We start from the raw sequence: 27,050 nt of genomic DNA on the forward strand, positions 1-27,050 counted from the left end.
GTGTGTGTGTGTGTGTGTGTGTGTGTGTGTGTGTGTGTGTGTGTGTGCATGTGTGGGGAGAGGGAGAACTAAATGCCTATATAATCCTTTCTGTTCCTGAATTGTCCCCTTCTTTCCTTCTTTCCTTCCTTCCTTCCTTCCTTCCTTCCTTCCTTCCTTCCTTCCTTCCTTATTTTCTCCTTTCTTCTTTCTTTCTTTCTTTCTTTCTTTCTTTCTTCTTCCTTCTGTCCTTTCTTACTTTTATTTTTTACAAGCACTGTTATGAGTATAAATAACACCATTAAGGGGAAGAGACACAGATAGTAGTAAAAACAATCACAGATGAATAAATAAAACCAGAACTGCTATATATGGCAACTGCTATAGAAGAACAAGAAAGAGATTCAAGAAAATAAATGATCATTCATGAGGAAGGATTCATCAAACATAAAACCTTGCCCAACTGATGAATGGGCATCAGTCTGCTAAGAAGCGAGTGAGTGGGGTAGACAGGCATACATGTCTCCACAGGAACAGCTCATGTAGAATTTTTTGTCAGAAAAAAAAAAACAATGTGTTTTAAGAAAATGGAAGAGAATCACTATTACTGTGGTACAGAATGAGGAATCAAGGAAGAGATTAGTGTTAGAAAGTTAGGGATATCCAGAACCATGGTCCCTCATGGATCATGATGATGACTTTGGTCTTGATCCTAAAAACAACTGAAAATCAATAAAGCATATAAGCAGGAAACATGTGTGAGAGATTTAGTGCTGGAAATATCAACCTGACTACATGCAAAAGGATGTGTTAAGAGGACAGGATCATTGTTAGCTATTAGCACAGAGAAGACTTGGATCAGGATGGATAAAATGAATACATTTTGAAAGCCCTTATGAAGAAGACGACAGATGTACAGGATCTGTTAATGGGTTGGGGGTCAGATAAGAATACAGAAGCTATAAAGGAACAATGTGAATGGTGGATGTTCCTTAGGCTTCAGGATAATGAAAGCTGAGATGGAAAGCACCATCAGAAGATAGATGAGGCTTCTTATGGCAGATGAAGTATAGAGGTCTGCCAGGGACTCAAATGGGAGAAGCTGAGGAACTGGAGTGAGCCACGGTAAAGGACAATGAATCAATTCAGACAGATGTTGTTCAGTTCTCCAGAATCTGTTCACTAAGTAAAGATGAGATGGGAGCTGTAAATGGTACACGGAATGAAGTGATAATGTCTTTAGTACATGTTAGGCAACCATTTATTATACCTTATTGTTAAACCTGGAAGGAAGGAGCCAGGTGCTGAGGACAAATCCTGGCTCTAGCAGCAAGGAGCAAGTGCGTGAGCTTCACAGTGTTTCTATTTTCACATTGGAAAAAGAAAGACGATGTGCATGTGAAGCTGATGAGAGCCTTCAGTGAGCTAAGTACATCCAGTGTTTGAGCTGGGCTCCTGGCACTACTGTAGTGCCCAGTAAATGCTTCTTATTGCTAAAGTACAGGGAAGCGACGTAGCATTGTTCTACTTATTGCATTTAATAACAAAATCCAACGCCCCATCAAATTGCTCTACTCTCTGACATGCAAAAACTTTTGCATTTGCTAAGACTTTTTGTCTCGTATGTTTTTCTGAATCAAGTAGTCTTCTAGTCCTGTGAAAGAGCTTCGTTTTCCAGTTTTGTAAGTAGGCAAGCCAAGCATTAAGTTCCTCTTTTGTAATTGACCGTGTGAGTTGAGTAACATGTGGATTACTCCCTTCTTCCCTTTGATCTTCCCTCTTGCCAACGATTGCCTGACAGGCTGACTCCTGGCCAGCTCACCTCCTTCTCAGAATCTGAGATGGAGAAGAAGTGGCCCATAATAGCAGGGAAGATTTAAGCTATATTGTAAGAAGCATTTGACTTTCTTAATCCATAAACAAAGAATTCTTTATATGAATTTTAAAATGGCAAAACATATGAGGCAAAGATTTGATTCAAGATTATTAAGTGCGGTGTTAGGATGAACTAGTGAAGCTCAGGAAAGGCAGGGTCTCTGTTCTTGGAGAAACAGAGTTGGTTCAAAGAAGCCGTGAAGCTGTATTCTTAAAGAATATTTATTCCACATCATTCAGGTGATTCCGGTTCTCTTTGAGCCAGCTGGACCTAGAACTCTATACTCGACTGCACACGTACATACTCGTATACACATATACTACACATGTACATATACACAAATGTATCTTTCTTATTAACTTTTTATCCACCTTTTCATATTATTTGCTACACTGCTTATTTTCTGTTCCTTGTACATATTCTGGTAGAAACAAAGCTTCCAGTTGTGTCCACATTGTCCTCTGATGTACCCCAAGTGATCAAAACAGTTCTTGACCCCTTACACAATATTTACTAACTTCACTTGAATTAGATGCCCACTCTCCCCAAACATCACAAAAAAATTATACTCCTGCTGTTGTCCTTCCAACTAACTGATCCTCTTACTTGAATGTTCTAACATTTGAGTGAAGAACAGTCAGGAAAGTTGCTGATGCCATGGATCCCTTGCCTGGGGAAAACAATAATAAAACATGCATAATTCTGGGCTAGGGAGAGAGCTCAGGAGAGTGCCTGCCTTGCAAACAGGAGAACATGAGTTTGATCCCTAGAATCCATGTTTAAAAAAATATATCTACGCATGATATTGTGCTTATAATCCCATATCTGGGAAGATAGAAACAGAAAAAGGTACCCGGCGCTTACAACAGTACTGGTGCTAGGAATCAAACTCAGATCCCTTGGAAGAGCAGTATACACCCAAACCACTGAGCTATCTTTCCAGCCCAAATCGTTAACTTTCAATTATCCACTTGGGTTTCAGGTCTCACCCTTCAATTCTGCATGATCACAGAAAATTTATTTAGCTCTGAACCTTAGGTGCTTTATTTTCAATTTGTGAAATTATTATACTAGTGCATTCTTCAAATGTTCTGTGGTGGGGAAGAGACTAAGGAAGTGTGTAATACACATAACACAATTTTTAAAGTACTAGACACATGTTTGAAGTTAGTTATTATTAATATATCTTTTTCCTAGTCTATATGTTTGTCACATATTATTTTATTACATTTTCTGTGAGTGTTTGGCTGGATACACATTTACCAGAGTGGATGTGTGGAGGTAGAGGACAACTTGCCAGAGTCAACTATCTCCTTCCATTGTGTGGGTCCCATGCCTTAAACTTGGGTCGTCAGGCTTAATGAAAAGCACCTCCACACACTGATTCACTGACACTTCTCTCTCCTTCACTTCCAATATCATTTAGTATAGGTAATGGTTTTCTAAATACTTTATGTTAAAAACCAGAAAGGGGATGTTTCAGAAATTACCTACCATTGTAGGCAACTACCTTCCATTTCCTGTGGTTACTGCTTAACTCTGTCACTGTAGCAGAAAATCAACAACAGATATGAAGATATTAATATAAACTTAATTTGCAAAACCTGGCAACAGGCTGGCCTTGGACATCAGAGGGACATCACCTTCTGCTGCTGGTCCAGAGTAGGTTTGGCATAATACAGACCTTAGTGTAAACTTCTCTGGGATTAAACATTCTTGTCTGCTACACAGGAGTAATAATAGCATGGTTAAATAAGACTAAAAATCCCAGTACCTCGAAGTGATATGCAGATGGCTGAGTTGAGGGTAACTTGGAATGTTATGTTAAGAAATGTAAGGTCTGTGTAAGACATCTGGAGTCATTTACAATACTGGATCAATATAAAGGCATGGCTATTAGATACACACATACACATATATACATATATGTATATATATATATATATACATATAATAAACATTATTAACTTCACCTTCAGTAGATATACCTCAAGTTCTTGCTATATGTACTACTTAACTCTATGTACCTTCAGTTTCCCAGAATATTTTCCAGGTCAACCCACTCAACATTTCTCACTGTCTTCTTAATACATTTGGAATGCTCACTTCATTATTTAAAAATAAGTCACATATTTAGTTAGCATATGCAAGTAATTAAAGCTGCTTATGTGTCTCCTGCTTCACCCACTAGACTGTGAGATCCTTGAAGTCATAGTCTACATACTAATGCCCTCTGTATCATGCTTCCTAGCCCAGTATCTGGCACACAGTAGTACATGAACCTGGCAGTGACAGGGCTGAGGCGATGGCGGAGCATCGACTGTGACAGTGGCAGTGCATGATAGTAGTAGTGCGATAACTGTGGCAGCCCAGTGGTGCTAACGTAGCTGTGGTGGCGTCCATGGCACATACACACACCGACGCACACTGGCGATGTCCGTGAGTGGTGGCAGTCATTACTGAAGGTGGAGATGGCTGTGATGCTGATACTGATGGGGATGACAAGATTGATGATGGTGATGGTAACACAGTGGTCCTTGTTATGGTGGTCATTGTGGTCAAGCTATTATTCTAATGATTGCTGTGGTGAGGGTGCGATCATTGTTGTAGTGATGGCAATGGTGGTCGTGAGAACAATAATGGTAGTTGTGCTTTGGTGTTGTGGTGGGGGTCAGTGATAGAGTGATGGGGGTCATTCTTGTTGTGATATGGGGAAGCAGAGGTGGTGATGGTGGTGGTTGTGGTGGTGTGGCTGGATTGTTATAGGGATGGTGGTGGTAATAGTTGAGGTAGAAAAGACTTTATTAATTTCTTTTTGAAGGTTAATCAGCGTTTTCTTCAGTTTAAGCCAAGAAATGAAAATGAAGCAAATAAGTGTTCTTGGCAGTGCACGAAGATCTGCAGGAAGGTCAAACAACCACAACAAGACCAAAATTACATGTGACATTTCCCAAGACAACATAAAAACAAAATGCTCCCAGGATTGGAAGTGTTTTGCAGCCTTCAAAATCCTATCAAGTGGTCTCTTAATTATTCAACATGAGACCTCTGAGGGCAAAGCTATCCGCACCCGCTCTATAGAGGAGAAAACCAAGTTTCAGAGAAACAAAAATATCCTTGAGCTCAGGTATCTTGCCCACTTTGAAGTCAAACAACTTGAGTAAGTTACTCTTCACATCTAGGCCTTAGATTTTCTCCTTGTAAAATAACGAGGTTAACCTGTAAGATAAACAGGTTAAGGTTAAAACACCCCAGCTAGCAAATGAGCATCCACTGAGGTGTGGTGCAGGTTTATCAAGTCCTTCTCTTCCCTTTACTAAGTCTGAGAAATAATACTGGCTCTGCCTCTGTGTGGTAACTAAGCTATAGGTGAGTAGGTTTTTCTTTCAACCTCAAAAGATTTACTTTATATTTTGTTTCAAAGGTAGTATGTGTTAGCTTCAAATTGGTTCTGATTTTCACTTCCCTAATGATTGATGGTGTTCAGCATCTGTTATTATTCATCAGTCTTCTCAGGATAGTTATATATTGAAATATTTTGCTTTTTTAATTTTTTGATTATTCATATTATTCTGTTGTTTGTCATTTTGAGCTATAAAAATTTCATGATATTTGGGTACATAGCAATAGATAACACCAGCTACTCTCACATAACTTCTTATATGAAATCATGTTATTGATACACTTTAACTGATTACAAAAAAAAACCACTAACGTTCCCATAGAGAGAAGTCTTTTCACTACTGATATTGAGATTATATAGCAAGAGATATACTTAACATGGATTGCATATACACAAACATATGTTTGAAGTTCATATAACAAACTTATTCAAATAAAACACTAAACAGACCGGTTTTAAGAAGAAGGAATTAGAGCTGACTTTATCACAATATCAAAATGAGATTGTAGATAAAGTTAGCTTCTATTTCTTCACATTCAGACAGACAGGGACCAGATCTAGACAATGTAAGTCCATCCAGTGGCTTATAGCATGAAGGAGATCCCTGGTGAAGCCGAGCTGTGTACTTCACCCAAACAAACACCCAGCCCTGAGATGGACACAGATGGATATCGTAATTGTAACTATGAATAAGTAAAACAAAGGTCACACAGACAGTAAATGCCAGATGTGAGATTCAAATTCAATTGTCTGGCTTTTCCTTGTGACACTCCTATGTCTTCTCCACTTGGAGACTCTGCTTCACCCAAAGGCTAAATTAGCAACCACACAAAGTCTAGTATATCTAAGTAGCAGTTGCACAGAGTCAAGGCCTATAGCTTTGGTCTAAGTAAGGGGTCATTTAACAGGTGGAAGAAGGAGAATTATGCATTCATCAAATTCTCTATCTCAAAGATATTCACTTTTTGTTTTAAAATTTTGCTTGTTCAAAAATCACAGCACAAAGCGTAATTCTTTTCCAGCTAAGGTAAAAGGCATCACCCCTTCCCACATGTTCACTGGAATTGATCCAAGGAAACTCCAGCCATCTGAAGAAGTAGTGTTCATACTCCTCCCCCCTCAAAAAAAAAAAAAAAAAACATTCAGTTCATATTCTGGCTGACATTCAGAATTAGAGGCCAGGATGCTCCCACAAAAAATACGTTAAGTCACACTTCATTTGTAATTTGGTCAATCAATGAGCTCTCTCATACAAAATATCAATCTGACTTGAACACAACATTCAGTTTAGGCATCAACAAAGTCATCAGGTATTATCTAGAAAAGAAGGTACCAAAGGAAGAATAAGAAACAGTCATGTATTTTTTAATCTCATAGATAAAATACTGAAAGGCTGAGACTTAGAGTTGGAAGACATGAGTTCTGAATCATAGCAAGGCCCTGGCAAGTCCTTTGCCCTGTGGGAATTTTTTTTTCCCATCAGAAGAAAAAAAAAAAAAAAGACAGATTAAATGAGATAATAATAATGTTGTTGTGAGTTTCCTGCAAGAAACTTTTTCTTCATAGAAGCCGATACTGTAGCCTCTGTGCTATTCTTGGCCTCTACTCCCGAGCCACTGTGTAATTCTAGGCAATTTTTACAACCTTCAGCTTCTATACCTGTGACATTTGTTCTTCTAGTATCTACTTCTAATGGAATCAGATGAGGTGGCGAGTTCACGAGGCCCAACAAGTAGTGTAGCCCTTTTAGTGTTTTATCTATACAGCCAGTTCTCAGCAGCCACAGTGGCAAAGAGAGGCAGAAGCTGGCTGTAAAAGAGGGGGTGATAGAGTATCACAGAACTGGAAAAACATGATGGACAAAATGAAAATGAATACTACCCTCACAGCAGCTTTCTTGAGTGGCCATGATACCCTCAGTCAGGATCATTTTCAAGTGAGCATTGGGGTTCTTCCACATATTCTGACTACAAGCTGTGTCTCTTGAAAATATGTGATGTAGCCAGGCATAGTGGCACACACCTTTAATCCAAGCTCAAGAGATACATGCATGCTGATCTCTGTGAATTCAAGGCCAGTCTGGTGTACAAAGTGAGTTCCAAGACAGCCAGGACTGTTACACAGAAAAAAAGCCTGTCTCAAGAAACCAAATGAAGAAGAAGAGGAGAAAGAGGAGGAAAAGGAGAAGAAAGAAGAGGAGGAGGAGAAAGAAGAAGAGAAAAAAAGAAAAGAAAATATGCGTTGATCTTTGGACTTCAAAAGAGCCTATATTTGATTCAGGGAGAGAAAAAAATGGAGGCTTGTAGGAAACTGGGTGTAGTAACGTTGCCTGCAGAAATCTCTAGGAGGAAAAACATGACCAAAGAGGACAGCAGCCCTGCCTGCCTATCCATCCTCACCTCTCCAAGGTTCCCTGCTACTCTGGAACAAAATTCTCCATCTCTCTAGCTGTTCTCAGACAGCCTGATCTCTCCACAGCACTGTCCATGGAAACCTTTCAGTTTTTGACACCAGCTACATTCAGCTCCTAAAATAAAACATACTTGTCCATCTTTAGCTCCAATCTGAAATGCCCTTGTACGCTGTCTCTTCCATCAAGCCCAGTCCTCCGTATTCCTTTTATGCAGTAGTGACAGGGACTTGGTTTAAATGTCACTTCCTCAGAGAAACCTCAGATTCCACAAAGCTCCTTCACAGGCACTTGAGACTTAGCAGCCCAGACTTGCCCCTGATACTTTGTACAGTCTGACCTCTTCTATATAGGCAAAATGGGGGCTGTTCAGTGTTACAGTCCTTACAAGCTGAATTAGTTCCTAGTATTGGAGAAGGGGGGTACCACATATATTTTCCTACTGTTTCTTTTTTATAGTACTGGGCATAAAGAGTGCATTAAACATATTTACTGATTTAATCAATGAATGACTAGTCCTTCCAGCTCATCATTCTCTTACAAGGGACACAGTGACATCTAGTGATCACTTTCCCAAACTTGAGATTCTCTTAGTGAACCATGAATTAATGTTAGAATACTTTACTGTTTCTCGGAAAGAAGGAGCTCCTTTTCCCATCCACCCCAGCTCATCAAGTTGCATTAGGACTGAGCAGTCCTTTCTCCCTGTGGCCTAGTAAGGCAGTCCCGCCAGGGGAGAGTAGTCAGATGCTAACAAGTGAGTCTGTGTCCCATGCAGTCCCCACTTCCGTTACTCAGAGATTCACATGAAGGGAAAGGGAGGGAGAGTGGGATTGGGAGGGGAGGAGGTACAGGGCTACAACCAGGAATGTTAAGTGGATAAAAAGTAAATAAATTTTTAAAAATTTAAAAAATGAACACAATAAAATGAGAAAAAATATTTCACTACACCTCACTCAGTGTCCTCACTGAGCATTTCAACAATGCTATGCAAAGTGGGTATAGAGTCCAGACACAGAGAATTCCTGCTCTTGAGCCACAATGAAGAGAACCATCAACTTCTCAACTCCACATATACTAAGAACGTGCTCCAAAGCCTACAGAACTTGGGTTGTAGTGGACCACACTGCAGATGAAGAAAGCTTGACCTACAGAGGCATCCTTTGGGAGGGTATTCACAGAGCAGTAAATGAGATAGCCACAGCTTCCAATGTGAAGACTCAGACAGACAGTCCTGCAGAGCCACTGGTGTGCTCACACAGTACCCTTAGATCACCTGTGTTGCTCATCGGAAGCTGGAGGAGCTTCCTCAGAGATAGCCCTCTTTCCAGCCTTATATTTCTGTAATCTACAGCCAGATTACTGTAGGAAGAAGTGTATAGAAATGTCTGTATGTTTTATTGTTGGTCTTTGGTAGTGTGGTAGTTTCTTTACTTATATGGTGTTCATTCCTGTAACAGGGATGAATTTCACTGTGGTTGATTAATTTGGGGGGGGGTGTGCTTTATTAAACTCTCACATTTCATGGCAGCTCTACCATTGATGTTTACACAAAGATCAATCTGTAACACAAATCTAATCCTACAAAGTTCCTGCTAATCATATATCTCTACTATGCTGTTGCTCTAAAATTAGGTCCCAAATTCCAACCTCATATCATCCCAAATAATCACACTCCTTCACATCTCTTTGGACTCATCTGGATCTCCCTCTATCTCTTGGCTTTAATAATGGAAACTGTTTTCTGAGATGTGTAGAGTTGTGCCATCGACCTGATGCTCGGCCTGCATTCTTACTTGCATTCCTCCTCTGCCCTCTAAAAAGCCCTGTGTGAATCTATGCTACCTTCTACCTATTACCTTGGTACAAAGCTGAGGTAGAGGCACATACACCATGACCTCAGCCTTTGGTCTACCAGATTGACCTCTTTCGTGGCCAGGAGCTTCCTGGGAGTTGCCACAGAGGGAGGAATGGGGGCTAATTACATATTTCATGTATTCTCATTTTCTTCACTGATGTTCAATACTGTCACTATTCCGGATTTTATGAGACTGAGGTTCCTGAAATGCTGTATTTAAAAATATTTGATTCATGAACTAACATGGCCGGAAGGCCACCTCTTAGGAAGGTAAGACTTTTCTCTAGGACAGCAGGCTCACCTTACACTAGAGAGTCAGGCAGAGTAAGTGTCCCTTTGACAAGATGATGTACTTTCACTTCACCAAATTCCCTTGACCAACGCAGTTTACAGAGCCACTGCCACTCAGGCTGTGTAACTCAGCTTATTCTTCTAAATTATTGAAAAACACGTCTTCCCCTTTTCTTTTTCTATTTTTTTTCTAAGCATGTCTTCTGCAATGCTTTGGCCTTTACTCTTTCTCTAAAGATCTCTTCAACAGCTACCACTTGAATGACCTCCATGGTAGCTCAACTCAAAAGGCATGTTCTTTTTGTCCACCTTTTCACTCTCCTCTTCTAGGAACCGCTGAGATAGACATGTCCTCAGCCCTTGAGTTCTAAACTCCAATGAAATTGTCCTTGAGCTTTAAAGACAAAAACTACAAAAAAGTGTCCTATAAAAATAGGTTTGTAAATTGGTGAACCAAATAAGTCATATGACTCCTCCCAAGTCCTAATACATGGTAGTTAAAAAGTAAGAGACGTGGGGGTCTTAATCATTGCATAGTTAAGCATATAAGTTCTACAGGGACCAAATTTGAAGAAAAATCACAGCATTTGTGAGGTTTTCTCAGAAGGATTAATCATGTAAAACTGCCATTATATAAGTAAAAAATGGTCAAATATCAGCAATTTCATATGGATTAATGTTTTTAAGTATATTGTAGACTTGAAAGTAATTGGTCAAACATTGTCAGGTTTTTACCAAACCCGTGCGTTCTTCCTGTAGGTCCCCAGTTAAAATGCTGTCTCTGTTGGCACAGGTGTGAACAATGACTGGACTCCTATAATTCATGGAACTGTAGACACATGCTGCCTTCAATGCCTGTCCCAAGGGCATGGACTTGAGCTTTGATTTTGGAAATCCCCAGTATTCTATTTTCTTCAACAGTGACCTTGGCAATGTCAGGTTAATTGGGCAAATATGTACTAGTCTAGGTCCCTGAACCACCTTTCAGACAACAACAATTATATGAGATTCTGTGCAAATGAAGTGATGTCTTCTGTGTTGGGACACTGAGATTTGGGGATTTATTTGTTATTGCAGCTAGTGTCATGAAATTATATATATGTATGTATATATGTGTGTATAAATATGATACGACAATGAATAAATAGCAGAAACCACGACGTTGCTGTTATTGACAAGGAGGACAATCCTCATGGACAAAGGGTCCAGACAGGCAGGAGCTAGGAGAGTTGGTCAGGTGTTACATGACATCTGGGCCAGGGAAGCTCACCTCCTTCGTGCCATTGTCTTGGATGAGGGTGTAAAGTGGTACCACACGGTTAATCTCCAGCAGCACTGGTGTTGGGCTCAGCTGCTCTTTGCCTGGCCGGCGGCAAAGGTGACAGGTAGATGGACAGCGGCCCTTCTCCTCACATCGAATCTCCACACCTGAGATGAGCTGGTCATCTGATAGCATCTGGGCTGTCAGTAGACCGGAGAGGTAGGTGATGAAGGGCATGGACTTGAGCTCCTTCTTGCTGCCCAGTTCCGTGGTCTCTAGAGGGTTATAAAATAAGCAGTAGCATAGGTCAATCCAATATTTTCTAAATGGCTAAATTCCTGGGCCCACAAAGAACATTTACTGAGAAACCGGTACTTGTTGGAAAAGAACAAAGATAATAAGGTGACTTGTTCATCGTGCTTTGGAAAAACCACTGGCCCAAGGGTTAAAGAACACCATGATGTCTTATTCTCCTATTTATACTGGATAGTCTGTTGCTTTGTGTAGCCCTCACTTTCCACATGTTAAATTTGTAGGTCGCACGAAATGATTCTACAAGCAAGATGTAAAGACTCAGAGATATTTTTCCTGACCAGAAATTCTCTTCTGTCTATCATCAACTTACACAAATTATACCCTTCTTTTAAGTTTGTGCTCCAGTTTTATATTTTCCATAAAACAATATAATGAGAGAAGCATGAACATCAGGTCAAGCCAATTTTGGTTTAAATAACAGTTCTGCTTGCTAAAACTTCTGCAGCTTTGAAAAAAAAAAAAAGGTCTCTTAATGTTTGGGCATTTGGATCACTCGCTGTTTGAAATGGGGTTCATACACCAATTTGATCAGGTATAAGTGGCAAATGGGCTAGGAGGGAGAACTGTCTGGGATGGGGGTTATTTCCTCTTCTGATGCTTCCCTGTTCCTTCGGGAAAACTTCCTTTCCTTCCCATTCTGTCCTGCTTCCCCTAGGCTGTACTCTGATCACCTTTGTTACTGAGCCTCATAGAGCCGTCTGTGTTCTTAATAGTCCCTGTCTCTGTGTCTTTGCTCACCATGTCCTGGCTTTCTCTTCTGTTTCTGAAATCTCTTACAGCCATTAATGCTCTAATCTAATATATTTACTGTCCCTGCTGTTCCACTCTTCTGGAAGGAAAATCCTACCTTAAATTTTCCTTCCTTTCCTGTTCTCTGACTTTTCAGCCATTTTGTCAACCTTTGATGAAACTGGGCCCCACCTTGTTCCTGTTCACTGCTGGTATCTACCATGACCGTGGGGATATGTTTATTACTTGTAAAGGCAGCTTTCAAAACTCTATGGGGAAACAGACATTTATGATCCAGTTCAGATATTTTGAAGACTTCTCAAAATCATAGGCAGCAGGTCATCATATGGCTCCTGTGTAATAGCACTCACCACACAAACCTGACATCTTAAGTTCCACCCCAGGAGTCCACATAAAAATGGAAGGTGAAAAGAACCTCCGAAAAGCTGTAGTCCTGCCTTCACACACATGTCATGTACATACAAACATATACCTAGTAAAAGTAATAGGGGCCGTAGAGATGATCAGTAGTTAAGATTGCTGCTCCTGTGGGGGGACCCAGATTCAGTTCCTAGTACCCTAGTACCTGCACAGTGGCTCACAACCATCTGTAACTCCAGTTTCAGTGGATCACAAACTTCTTGTGGCCTTTATGAGCTCTAGGCACATATTGTTACACATGCATACTTGCAAACCAGCACTCATACACGTTAAAATAAATAATAAAATTCTAGGGAACGCCTCAGCAACTGCTTCCACAGAGTTAATTTAGTAGATAGGAGCTAATTTCTAACACACCCAGCTTCAAACATAGCAAGTCCACTTTTATTTCTTCAGTAAACTCGCTTTCTAGATAAGATTTTCTGGGGAAAAAGGCGGGGGGGGGAGGCTTGGTGCTATACCAAAAGCTCCAAGGTACACACTATTGCATATGACCCAGACAATGACATTGTACACTCTGTGGCTAGTGACCTCAAAAACATGCAAGGCACAATTTAAACACCAAAACAGAGGAACTCTACACTAAGGGACAGACCATGGTCCAGATGGCAGCGTCTACCAGGCTGGGAGAAATAAAGGTAAATCCATACCTCAGTGGCCACGAGGGCCCTAGGCAGTAAGGTCAGAAGGAAAAGTAAGAATTTTCTCTTCTTCCTGCTCTGGCTTGCAGTGACATGCAGCTGATTTGGAAATGGGCTTGCCAATTAGAAATACAAATAAACTCAGCCTTCATTCATTACTCTTTCTGCCCTCAGGTCTGGGATCTGGACTCCACCTTTTCTGTCTGGCTGTCAGCAAATGCATGTGAGCCTCAGATCAAAGGCTCTGGGGGAGGAAGACAAGGAGAATTCCAGCTAACCATTCCTTCAGAGGGATTAAAGAAGGGTAGTTACTAAGATAAACAAAACAAGGCTGTGAAAAAGGCATCCCAGCAGCTGGGAGAAGGAGAGAGCAATATATGTAGACATGAGAAAAACATGGAAGAGAACAACCATTTGGATAGATGACGAGGAAAAAATCCAAACGGCAAGAATATTACAAATAAATCCACATTCTGCTCCAGAAGTTAAAAAAAATAAAAACAAACAAACCTATGTTGCATGCCGTAAAGTTATCCCCCTTCCTGCTTTTGCAAATAAAGTTGTATTCGAAAATAGATATGCCTGTTGACTTATGTATTGTATTTGATCACAATGGCATAACTGAGTAGTTACACTAAGGATTCTATGTCTCACAAAGGCTAAAACACGTGCTTTCTGTTCCTTTACAGAAAATCTTCAGCAACTCCTTTGTGCAACTCCAGTGTACAGAGTGGGACATTGAGTTTCAGGTCCATGAGATGTACCTATGGTCAGACAAGATAATGGATTAGGTAAAAATGTAAAACATTGCAAAAATAACCAGTACATTTGGACCATGATTTTCCAAAGAGTTAAACATAATGGGACACTTCTTCACCCAAAATCAAGACACAATGAACTATTTAAAAGAGAAATGGGAAATAGTAAGAGCTGGAGGGGACGGGAACTCCACAAGGAGAGCAACAGAACAAGATAATTTGAACACAGGGAACTTCCCAGAGACCCATACTCCAACCAAGGACTATTCGTGGAGATAACCTGGAACCCCTGCACAGGTGTAGCCCATGGCAGTTCAGTGTCCAAGTGGGTTACATAGTAATGGGAAGAGGGACTGCCTCTGACATAATCTGATTGGCCTGCTCGTTGATCACTTCCCCCTGAGGGGGGAGCAGCCTTATCAGGCCACAGTAGAGGACAATGCAGCCACTTTTGATGAGAACTGATAGACTAAGATCAGAAAGAAGAGGAGAACCTCCCCTATCAGTGGACTTGGGGAGTGGCATGCATGCAGAAAGGGGAGGGAGGGTGGGATCGGGAGGGGAGAAGGGAGGGGCTTATGGGGGGATACAAAATGAATAAAGTGTAATTAATAAAAAAACATTAAAAAAAATTCTTTTAGAATGTAATCTTCCTATTATAAACTAGGCTGTTAGGTGTCTCGTGAAGGAAAATGACCTTCCAAGACCAAACAATGAATTGGTGACCAAGTAATCACCCAAATTACTGTTGTTTTCTATTTACTTGTCTAGTTTTTACAAGTTGGAGGATTAAACCCAGGGCTCTTAGTATTACTGTTAAGTTTGTATGCTTGCTTTTAAGGCAGGAGGTCTCCTGATTCTCAGGATGGCTTTGAACTTAGTGTCCTCCTCCTCTGATTCCTCTGTTGGAATTAGCTCTCATGAACCACCATTCTTATCTAAGGGTCTTAAATATTAAAACATAGAAAGCTATCATGAATGTGTAGGCTTTTTGCTATTTCTGTTGTTGTTGAGGTCCAGCTTAATCCATGGTGGTCAGACAGGATACAAAGGATTATTTCAATCTTCTTGTATCTGTTGAGGCTTGCTTTGTGACCAACTGTATGGCCTATTTTGGAGAAGGTTCCATGAGGTTCTGAGAAGAAGGTAAATTCTTTTGAGTTTGGGTGAAAGGTTCTGTAGATGTCCGTGAGGTCCATTTGATTCATGACCTCTATTAGAGTCATTGTTTCTTTATTTAATTTCTGTTTTGTTGATCTGTCCTTTGTTGAGAGTAGGGTGTTGAAGTCTCCCACTATTAATGTATGGGTATCTGTGTGTAGTTTAAGTTTTATTAATGTCTCTTTTACAAATGTGGGTGCCCTTGTATTTGGGGCATAGATGTTCAGGATTGTGATGTCTTCCTGGTGGAGTTTTCCTTTGATAAGTATGAAGTGCCCTTCCGCATCTCTTTTGTTTAATTTTGGTTGAAAGACTATTTTATTAGATATTAGAATGGCTACTCCTGCTTGCTTCTTGGGTCCATTTGCTTGGAAAACTGTCTTCCAGCGCTTTACTCTCAGGTAATGTCTCCTTATAACTTAGATGTGTTTCTTTTATGCAACAGATTGCTGGGTCTTGTTTATATATCCATTCTGTTAGTCTGTGTCTTTTTATTGGAGAATTGAGTCCATCTCTGACATGAACTCAGTGGCTTGCTCTTTGATCACCTCCTTGAGGCAGGTGCAGCCTTACCAGGTCATAGAGGAAGACAATGCAGCCAGTCCTGAAGAGACCTGATAGACTAGGATCAGATGGAAGGGGAGGAAGAGGACCTCCCCTATCAGTGGACTGGGGGAGGGACATGGGAGGAGATGAGGGAGGGAAGGTGGTGTTGGGAGGGGCTGAGGGAGGGGGCTACACTTGGGATACAAAGTGAATAAACTTTAATTAATAAAAAATAAGAAATAAATAAAAATAAAAAATAAAAAATAAATTAATTTAAAAAAGAAAACTGAAAGAATGGTTCAAACTGAGAAATAAATGAGATAATCATAAAAAAGCATACCTTATCATATGCACATAATTTAATTTTTTTAATGTTACTTTGTGTTAAGGGTTTAAAAACATTTCCTGATCAGACGAACATACCTAAGCATCTTGTTAAAACTATAACTATCCACTTACAATCAAATGATCAATAGCCTTTGCTGCTCTGCTTTGATCAATAAATATTAGCTTTTTCCATTTATCATCCTCTGGAAGTGGTTTTAAAGGGTAACAACTCAGGCTAAAAACGCACGCAAGACAGCAGCAGTGGAGATTTAACAGATGACCCAAAGGTTTAGCTTTGTAAGTGGAGGATGCTTGGCAGTCATTTAGTTCAACATTAAAAAAAAAAAAACAAAAAAAAAACAAAACAACAACAACAACAACAACAAAAACAGGTAAGGAAATGGGAAACAAAATAGAAAAACAAACAAACAAACAAAAAATAAAAAAAAAATGATCCTTTAGGTCCAATCCATATTTTTTAACAATGATTCTTTTTTCAAAGTTTGTGTCATGCCTAAGTGATGATCTCAATGAGAGTCACAGCAGGGAAGACCATTAGCCATTCCATTAATTATTCCTATGTAGACATTACAATTGTGAAAGCTAAGTTTCTGATCCAACTCCACCCTGTGGCTAAAGTCATCTTTCCAAAAGGCAAACCATATAGCTCTCTCCTGCTTTAACCTCCTCGGTGATACTTCCCTACTCCTAAGATAGAAATCATAACTCTTAGGGTAAGTGTACAGTGTGAGGTCTAGACAGCCACTGCCTGTCTAATCTAATCTCACACGGCCCCACCTCAGTCTCCTTTTATCAGCTGCAAAGACCTTCAAGCTCACCACACACACCCTGGGCTCATGCTCCTGTGTCTCCTTACTAAATGCTTTCTTCCATCTCAGCTAGGGTCTTGGATTTCTCCTGGCTGACTTCTATTCATGACCCACATCTTAGTTTAAAAAGTAACTCCTCAGAAAACTCTCCCAGAACTTCCTATATCTTTAATGCATATTAAGGTTTCTTATTACAGATCCTTATAGCACCGTGATTTCTGTATCCTCTGTTTCAAAAATACGAAGTCCATGAAAGAAAAGTCAGTATCACTTTTTGCTGATGTCCAGATCTACCTCACACAGTTCATGAACCATGATAAGATTTTAAAACCCTCCCCTATGCCCAGGTCTAGGGATTAATCCTCAGACTAAGCAAGCACTCTACCACTGAACTATATCCCAAGAACACTGGCTATCCTGGAACTCTCTCCATAGAACAGGCCGACATTGAACTCAGAAAACCATTTGTGTCTGACTCCTGAGTGATGGGATTAAAGGTGTTCACCACCACTCCTTTTAATTTTTGTTTGAGTTTGGGTCTCACAGGTCATACAAGTTCACCTTGACTTTACCTTGTAACCCAGGAAAGGCTGAAATTGCAATCCTGCTAGGTTGAATTCCAAGTACTTCCAATTATGAAACTTTAAAAACATTTTCAATAAATGTTTGTTGCATACATGGTATGCTTAGATGCCCTAGACTCTGTGCTAGACTTTTAAAGCACCAATAAATACAGAGACCACGGTTTAGAGTCAGAAGATAAGAAGTAATCAAGAATTCCAATGGTGATATGGCCTCTTCACTAAGTAAGATTCAACTTTTCAAAGAAAAGTCAACAGATAAAGTAGTTGATTAACTTTTGGTGTGTTCTGACCACCTCTGCATGGAGCCCTTTGCATTGAGAGGCTGGGAGAGCTGCCTTAAAACAGGCTGTCTGTCTTTAACAGGGAAAAGAGAAAGAGCATTTTGAAGAGACTTATCCTCTGTTCACATTTCCCATCCCTCTGAACAGTGCTTCCAAAATAGGATCATGTCTGGTTTCAAGCCCCAGTTCAGTTCCAGTGACACTACAACCCATTCATTTGAGAACCTGCCAAATGAACTCCCTTTTTTCTCCTCCCAAATTCCTGCTGGGTATTATTTTGTTGCCACCAAAAAAAAAAAAAAAAAAAGCCTCAATTGAAGTGACAACTCCTCCTTGGGAGAGCAGCCAGAGCTTTTCGGCAGGAGGTGATGGCACCATTTGCCCTCAGCCAGAAAACAAAACAAAGGCATCAGACTAAGGGCTTCTGAGAGAGCCAGAGTCACTCGGGTGCTTGCTCACTAATCAGCCATGGTGCAGGATGCTGTCTCCCTAGTCAGACAGGCTTTGCTTTGGCAATGGGCTCCCACTTGAAGCATTTAAAGGCTCCATGGGGATGACAGGCCCTCAAATTAGAAACATGGAGGGAAGAGGGAAAAGGGTGAGACTCTTACATCATAAAGAGTGGCCTTTCTTAAGGCAGTGGTCTCCCAGGAATTACTGAAATGAAATCATCTCTGAGGAGGAGTTTTTATGTCCTGTTGGAGGAAAGCAGTTTAATCCAAGGCCTGAGCCAAGTGGAAATCTGAAACAAAGGAGGAATGCCCATCTGAAATGTCATCAGTGAGTTCTATGCTGCTTTGTTGTTCAATGTGAACTTTTAAGCCTAACTCAGCCCATGGTCTTCAGTGTCCTTTATACATGACAGTGTCCTACTGAAAGTCCATGTGAGGATTAAACGAGGTGCCTGGCACAGGCTACTCAATCAATATGAGCTGCTGTTGTTTGCTGCTGCTGTGGTTGTTATAATGATATTGTTGCTGTTGTAACAGGATATTGAAATTGAAATTTCTATTGATATACCAAGACAGAACAAAAGTGGGGTCTCAACAACAAGCCCATAGGCACAGAACTTAAAAATGAAATGAACTCGAACTAGTTTCATAACTATGGAAACCTCAGCCAGAAAAAAAGAAAAGAAAAAAGAGCCCAGAGAGTATAAGTGATACATTCGGGGATATTTCTTTGGGAGAACTATTACCATGTTTGGAGTCTCCAGCTTCCTAGGAGGGACATACAGAGTATTTTGTCCTCTGAAAAATATCCTGTGAAGGGCCTTTAGGAGAGCTATTTAGAGAATTTGGAACCTGTTGGTAGAATCTAGGAATGACCGGAGGTCAGGGTCTACCTTCACCTGCAGAAACTCTAATAGCCTGAATTAGAAGAGGAGAAAGGACTGCAAAGGAACTGGCAAAGGGTGTCCAGAAGATGCAGAGAGAGAGACCTGCGTGTGTTTTCCATGATCAAAAGGAAGATATGACATGAAAGATTTTTTTTATTAAATTTTTATTTTTAAATTAATTACAGTTTATTTACTTTGTATCCCAGCTGTAGCCCCCTCCTTCATTCGCTCCCAATCCCACCCTCTTTCCCTCATCTCCTCCCTGCCCTTTCTAAGTCCACTGATAGGGAAGGTCCTCCTCCCCTTCCATCTGACCCTAGCTTATTAGGTCTTATCAGGACTGGCTGCATTGTCCTCCTCTGTGGCCTGGCAACTCTGCTCCTCCCTCAGGGGGAGGTGATCAAAGAGCCAGCCAATGAGTTCATGTCAGAGATAGTCCCTGTTCCCCTTACTAGGGACCCACTTGGATACTGAGCTGCCATGGACTACGTCTGAGCAGGGGTTCTAGGTTATCGCCATGAATGGTCCTTGGTTAGAGAATCAGTCTCAGAAAAGACTCCTGTGCCCAGATAAATTTGGTCCTTGTGGAGCTCCTGTCCCTCCCCAAGAGTCCCTAACTGTGAGTATCCATGACATGAACTACCAGAAAACCAATTAGGAAGGTGGATCTGCATCAATCAGCAGTAGAGAAATCACAATGTTCTTGGTCTTGAGAGAAATCTTTAGTATTGGACATTCTAGCAGAGACACTTATCCAAGAGAAAGAGGCAGCTTTAAAACTATGTTGGAAATGAAAAGATTGGATTCAAACAAAGTCTGACATCCTCATTGTTAATATTCTCATCTTCTGCTTTGATAATGTAGGTAGAAGAGTAAGACACAAAAGGTAGAGAATTCTAGTAAAGGCCAGTCTTGGCTTCCTTTACTATTATTATTAATTTATTGATTCAATCACTTTCCAGCCTGATCCCAGCCTCCTCCCTCCTCTCTTCCCAGTGCCACCCTCACAGCCCCACTTCCTCCATCCTCCTTTTCCCTAACCTCAGAGGAAGGGAGGACCCCCCTGGGTACCAACCCATCCTGAGCCATGCCCCCTCTTAGTGCCACCACTGAGAAGGACAAGGAGGTTTTAGGCTGGATAAGTATTTGAAAGTACATTAACAGTGCAAAATGTCGAGAGTTCCTCTTTACAAGTAGATGTGATCGTAAATGATTTGTGTCTAATGTGAAATATATTATTCCAATGAGCGCATTGAAACAGTATGGGAGCTGACACACGTGCACATGCAGACACATCTATAGGTTATATCTGATTCCTTTCAGTTTCTACTGTCAATGAAAACACTAATCGTGGCAGTACTTAACACATTTGTAACTTTTGCTAAGGCTCTAGTTAAATAAATATTTGTCATGCCATCCAACTACTTTGTTCCATAAGAACAAGGACCAGTTTTAATGAACTTTTATATCCTCAGCACAAAATTGTATTGTTTGTATCATTTTCACAGCCTGAAGAAAAATATATGAACGGATGGATGAATGAATGAATATGTACATATGATTCCACTTTCGTTAATGCTACTAATTATATGGCAATACATTAGACTCTAAACCTACTATCTCAGCTTACCAAAATGAGGCCAAAGGCAGCAAGTCTCACCTGTGTTTTTCTTATGCCCACCAACAAAGGTGAAGTAACTTACACAAGGCCATGTAACTGGTAAAGAGTCTAGCTATTTCTAAACCGCACTACTCTCTTTTCACTATATATGTGTTTCCTCTTGGAAAATTTCTTGGTACCAATTTTCATTCCTGCATGAGCCCTGCTTAAGACTTCTCTGTTTCTTGTACATGTACTTTTCTGAGCTTGTCACTCCCAGGTAATACACCCAACTTTTCCCATCACATTCATGAGCAAGTATGTTTTTCATGAATAGAAGGAATTTTAGAGGTCACCTGGTCAGAAATTCCATCTAATCTTTTATTTGCTATGAAATCACCATTTATTTCTCTCTTAGACACTTTTAATAACATGAAACTTCTTGAGTCTTCCAGGTTCTTCATGGATAAGCTCTGTTAAACTCAATCTAGGATCCAACCTGGGGAAATTCTCATCCTAAGTATCTGACTAAAACCCAGGGTTTATGCTATTTGGACGCCTAGCAGTAGTCAAGCCTGCCTCCTGCTCACCATACTACAGCTAGCCAACTAGCTGGACAGATCAAATCCACATCACAGAGACTGTAGAGAACTATGGAGTGAGTTTTCCTAAAATGTGTATCTGTGTTTTGTGCTATGTGTGTGTGCTCATTTGGGAAACAGAATGAGGCACAACAATGCAGAGCCACCAAACAAGAAGTTAGGCTTACAAAGTAGACATACAAATGGTTTCCTAATCTAAGCTATCTTGGCCTTTTCACTGCATACACAGGCTTTAGGGCAGCTACAACAGAATGGCTTGCCTGAATTTGAATCCCAGCTACTATTTTCTATTTGGCAACAATCAGTTATTACCTCTCTAATGTGCTATTCTAATGTGATAAAATAGCTATTCAAAGCTATTTTATCAGCTTTAAAGTACCAATAATAATAGGTTGTTATTATTATTATTACCTGAGGGATTTATAGAAAACATAATTCAAGGAAGAATGTCCAATACAAGGGTATCAAAAGCATCACCCAAACTCATTTAATCTGGCCTATCTTAGCCTCCATCCACCACTTTTCTGCTCTGAAGCAAATGTGAATCTGTAAGCCTTTTCTTGACACCTGCTTGGTGCTATAACAATGAAGACTTTCTCTTAAACTGCTTTCTTTCTATCTACTGAGGAGATCAGGCAAGGACTGAGCACAATTCCACAGCCATTGAGTCTGACTACTTAATTTCAAATCAATGACAAGTTATTTCACTTCTCCAACTTCAGTAAAATGGAGATTTTAATTCTCCATTCTAGTGTTCTGAAAGCCAAATGAGAAAAGCTCATACCTACGACCCCTTGTGATCATCCAATAAAAATAGCAGTTGTTGTCATCTTTTACAGGCTTAGAGTAATCAAGCATAACCTGGAAGAAGACAGCTGTCTCCTAGAGAACGCAGTTTTCTGAGGAAGGTCGTACCCTCTTCGGACATTGCCCAGCAGCTCACTGGTGGCTAATGTTTTGGCCAGAGGCAGGAACCAGTCAACATCTGTTCCTAATAGTCATTTCGGCCTCTTGAGAAAAGGTAGGTTGTGACTCCACAAAGAAGGCTGAGAACTAAGCCAAGTGTGATCTCCTGCTGCCCTCTAGTGTCTGCCTTAGATGTTTACTCCTGGGAACTCCTGCTTTTTCCCAGAGACTATGGTTACAGGATGCAGAGCAGCTTGTTGGGTAAGAGGCGCAGAGAAAAACAAAACAAACAAACAAACAAACAAACAAACCAGAGACATCTTTGACTCAAGGGATTTTCAGTCAATGCCACTGTAATAACTAGAAGTTCAGAAAGGCATTTCCTTAGAAGTTCCATACAATCCCAGGTTTGGAGGTAGGCACCACGGGGAGAGAAGAGAAGCAAAAATCTGCTCCAACGCTCCAGGTTCTCAAGTATACCTGGAGGCATTTGAGGGTATATGCTGGGAAGGAAACACAGAGATGGGAAGAGGTTAGAGATACAAAAGAGATCAAAGATAACATGGAAAGAAACTCCTGGAAAGCAGGGCAAAGGATATGCTAAAAAGTTGTTTTCAGATTACTTAAAACTAAGCCATGTGATCGGGGATTGTCCGTAGAACTGAGGCACACCTTTGTGTACTCCATTAAAACAGTGACTTACTTCAGTGACACGGAGGTTTTCACAGTGCCCCAGGGCAGTGCTGATGAGAGTGGAGGTTAAAAGGAAAGTAAGGAGCAGGCAGATCACTGCAAGTTCTAGGCCAGCCTGGTCTACAAAGTGAGTCCAGAACAGCCAAGGCTACAGAGAAGCCCTGACTTAGAAAAGGAAAGAGAAGAGAAGAAAAAAGAAAAGAAAAAAAGAAAAGAGAAGGAAAGTAAGGAGACACCCAGAGACCTGCTGACTGCCAGGCAGGCCTTAGACACACAGAGGCCCACCTGCTGCCATGCCAGGTGGTTGGGGGGAGACTCCATAGACCTGCCTGTTGCCATGCCACATGGTCAGTCTGGAGACCTGGACACCTGAATGCTGTCCTCCAAGCTGCATGGACAGAGAAGGTCACCCAGAAGCCATCCAGCCCCTTGGCTCACCTGCAGCTGAAGACACTACAGAGTGTGAGTGTGTGGAAGACAGAAGGGAGAGAAAGAGACAGAACAGTTTAGGCATTGTGAAGACACAGGGACAGGAGGAATACCTGCCTGAGGCCCTGGTGATGTCCCAGCCTGTGCTGCCTTTGAGGCCCATACCTGGGTCCGTGGCTGCGCAGTGGCAGAGGTCAGTGTGCAGTCAGTGGCTCATATTACCACAGGACATATGCGGATGTCCCTAGTCTGGGAAGCCTCCTAGAGCCACATCGATGCCAGGGACTGTACAGAACTGTCCCTACTCCTCACTGGTAGTGGCATTCTGGAGAGCTGGTCCCACCTATCACTAGTGGTAGCACGTGGGAGAGCAGGCTCTGTGCCTCACCTAGGAAGTACAGTGGAGCAGGCCCTGGTGGCAGGGACACAGGTGGGCCATGTTGAGGGCATAAGTGTAGGAGAGCTGACTCCTACAGACACACACACACACACACACACACACAGACACACACACACACACACACACACACACACACACACACACGCTGCGCCTCCAATTGTCTTCTGGGGTTATGAGAATGGGTGAGCTGGCCCTGTCCCCTTGCTACCTGCAGCACTCGGCAGGAATGGGTCATGCATCACAAGAACAGTGAACTACAGCTGGGCCTGCTGGTGGGACACAGGTGAGCCAGCCCCATGGGGGCAAGCACTGGAGAGCTGGTGGGAGACTGCCCCACCCTCCCCAGCTCCCTACACACGCCATGAGAGTGGCAGAGCTGGCCCTACCCCCAACTGGCAGAAGAGCAGGCCCTGCACCTCAACTGGGCAGCCCAGTAGAGCCAGCCCTGGTGGAAGGGGCATGAGTGAGACAGGCCTGAGGACATAAGGGCAGGAAAGCTGATCCTGCCTCGTGCTGATGGCAGCACTGGGTAGCCTACCTGGAGCAGTGCTCGAGGGTCTGCCCTGGTGGTGCAGATAAGGGAGAGCAGATGCTCCGACCAGCTCAGCTATCACCCAGCCCAAATCCAGGGCTTTGAGTAGGAGCTCTCCAAAATCTACCTCATCTGTGAATTTGGGGGATACAAGAAAGGGCTAGATCTCCATGACACAGGGCAACAAAGGATAACCAGGAAGAGTCCCACTGCGGACCCAATATTGATGTTGTCATAGATGCTAGAGACCTCAAACCAGACCAATGACTCATTGCAATGAACATTCACAAGTAAAGTTATGTGGATAGAGGGGTATACTGTGGGACAGATTCCATGTCAAGATATTTTCTATGTTTGCTTTTATTTTGGGTTTTTTTTTTTTTTTGCATTTTTTGGGGGGAAATGGGGAGGTTGAAAGGACAGAGGGTGGATTAAAAAGCATAAAGGATAAAAAGGGAGTAAAAGAGGTGATGAGTGGGACTGAGGTGCATGATGTGAAACTCATAAAGAATTAATAAAAAGTTGTAAAAAAGTGACTAGTATGTTGTAAAAAAGAAGAGGCTAGCTATGGCCTCTATGTGGTCATGGGTAAGGCAAACTGACAGAAACGTATGTGGCTTTATGTGTAAAATAAGAGTATTGTGAATGACAAACAACTGTTAATTTTAATGTATTGAATTTACACACAAAGTGCCCGGTGGCTATCCAAGAAGAATAACTTATTATTATTATTATCTTATTATTTTTATGAATATGTATGTGTGTGTCTGAGTGTATGCATGTATGTGGAGCGTACGTTGTGGAGAGCAGAAGAAGGTGTCAGGTCCCTTGACACGGGGAGTGTGCTAGGGTCTGAACCTGGGTCCTCTTGAAAGAGTATCAAGTACTCCTGACATCTGAGCTAGCTCTCTAGCCTCCTTACATTTACAACAAAAGTGTTACTACATTTTTAAGATGCAGCTGAATGAAATGTTTGAGAGGGGAAGACGGAAGAAAAAAAAAAACATTTCCCAATCTTCTAGGCTTTGTTAAACATCATATTGTAGATTTGCCACGTCTTTACTAGTACTGAATTCTCCATCCTGGGATCCAGCTTATGCACTGCCATTTCATGTCCTGCTCAGAACTCAATCCCCAGGACTCAAAGACACTCTCCATCTTTCAAGTTTCTTAAGGGGTTGGTAGACCAGAGGCATATGTCTTAGACAGGGCTAAGTGTAAATCGATATCGGGGTCTATCATCCTGCTTTGGGTGGAAACTTCTATATCGTCCTGCTGTGACAAGGCTTGGAGGTAGAGAGCAGGTCACAAGGTACACCAACCATTCTCAACCCAAGGAGAGGCAGATACCACCTTCCCCTAAAGTCAGCTAGAGGCTTTGGTTAGAGGAACTGTGGGAAGCAAGCTGCCTTTGTTTTGCCACTTTTATACCTTTTCACACTTCTCTGACTTTCAGAATCTTAACTGTGCCCATGTCACAAGGTTATATGTAGACATACTTGTGAGCATTTTACAAAGTGTTCCAGAATGCGTTCATTCCTCTATTCTCTGTGCTCTTCCCTGTCATGGCATATCATATGGCATCAGGGGACTAACCAGACCATCCAACATGAAGTAAAATTAAACCAAAGGGTTGTAAGCTGTCATTAATTCTCTTTCTTAAAGATGAAGCGATGAGTAAAATGAATAGTAACTACTTCACTTTTGCAGACACACATTCTAGGCCATAATTTACATACTTTATTTTGCATACATGATTACATCTGGTCTCTCCGAATCCTGATAGCAATGAGAAGTACATTGCAAGTGTAAAGTCAGAATCTGTTCTACTTTTCTTTTTGTTGCTGTGATAAAACAGACTGAAACCAACTTGGGATAGAAGGTGTTTATTTGTTTTACAGATTATAATCCATAATGAAGTTATGGCAGGAACTCCGATCAGAAACCTGAAGGCCAGAACCGAGACCATGGAGGAACATTGCTGAGTACTTGCTTCCTCTGGCTTGCTCAGGCTTGTCTCTTCCTTTTGTAGCACAGGCTGACATGATCGGCACGCAAGAAAATGCCCCCACAAACAAGCTCACAGGCCAATCTGATGTAGGCAATTTGTCAAGAGAGATTCCCTCTTCCCAGTTATGTCCAGGTTTCACTCCACTGAACAAAAAATATAATTGGCTCCAAGAAAAGCTGGGTTGAGACTTTCTTGTCTTATTTCTAAGTATCTTTTTTGCACTGTGTTAGGCTACCTTTCACTCTGTGGTGGTGCTAAAGATTGGGGTCTGGATAGCTATAAATTCCAGAGCGCAAGTTCTACTTTTTCTGTTCATCACATCATGATTGTTACGTCTTAAGCCCAGGAAAAACAGCTGAGGTGCCTACCTAAAATATCAAAGCAGAAGCTGGTTTTCAGGTAATCCCTGCATCCCTCAGTCCCTACCTATTACAGGGTGTGGCTGGCATACCCTGCTTCCTACTCTAAAATTTCCCAGCCCAAGTGTTGGGCTGCTTTTTCTCCTGCTACCCTTCCCTGTATAATCTAGCCTTTTGTCGTAACCTTTAACTCTTGGCCAGTCTCTTGGCACAGGCTGCCCCTTTTAATCAGCGCTCCTTTCACATCCCTCCCCTGTCTCTTCACATGGTTCAGGTCAGTCAGGTGGTGTTCGCTCTGGACCGGCCCAGATGTCTGTCTCTGGCTATGCTCTCCATTTTATCTGCAATAAGCTTTCTCCGCCACACCTAGGAGCAGTCATATTATTTACTTTTTTCTTTTTTATTCATCTGGTGCTCAAACCCAGGAGAGACGTAAATGAGCCTGTCTCCCAGGAGCTTGGTGTCTCCTAATTGAACCAAACTGCCAA

General features: G+C 41.5%; 1 protein-coding gene across 3 annotated transcripts in view; it reads right to left on the minus strand.

Moving 5' to 3' along the window:
- The window catches only part of Astn2 (astrotactin 2), a 1,010,996-nt gene that overhangs the window by 217,500 nt on the left and 766,446 nt on the right, over positions 1 to 27,050 (minus strand). For all 3 annotated transcript variants that reach the window (XM_055611729.1, XM_055611728.1, XM_055611727.1), the window contains one exon: positions 11,088 to 11,353. In XM_055611729.1, the coding sequence (XP_055467704.1) occupies positions 11,088 to 11,353 (266 nt within the window). The remainder of the gene's footprint in view (positions 1 to 11,087; positions 11,354 to 27,050) is intronic.

This window comes from Psammomys obesus, unplaced genomic scaffold (genome assembly GCF_907164565.1).
Source record: "Psammomys obesus unplaced genomic scaffold, mPsaObe1.curated_primary_1811, whole genome shotgun sequence".
NCBI classification, from domain to species: Eukaryota; Metazoa; Chordata; class Mammalia; order Rodentia; family Muridae; genus Psammomys; species Psammomys obesus.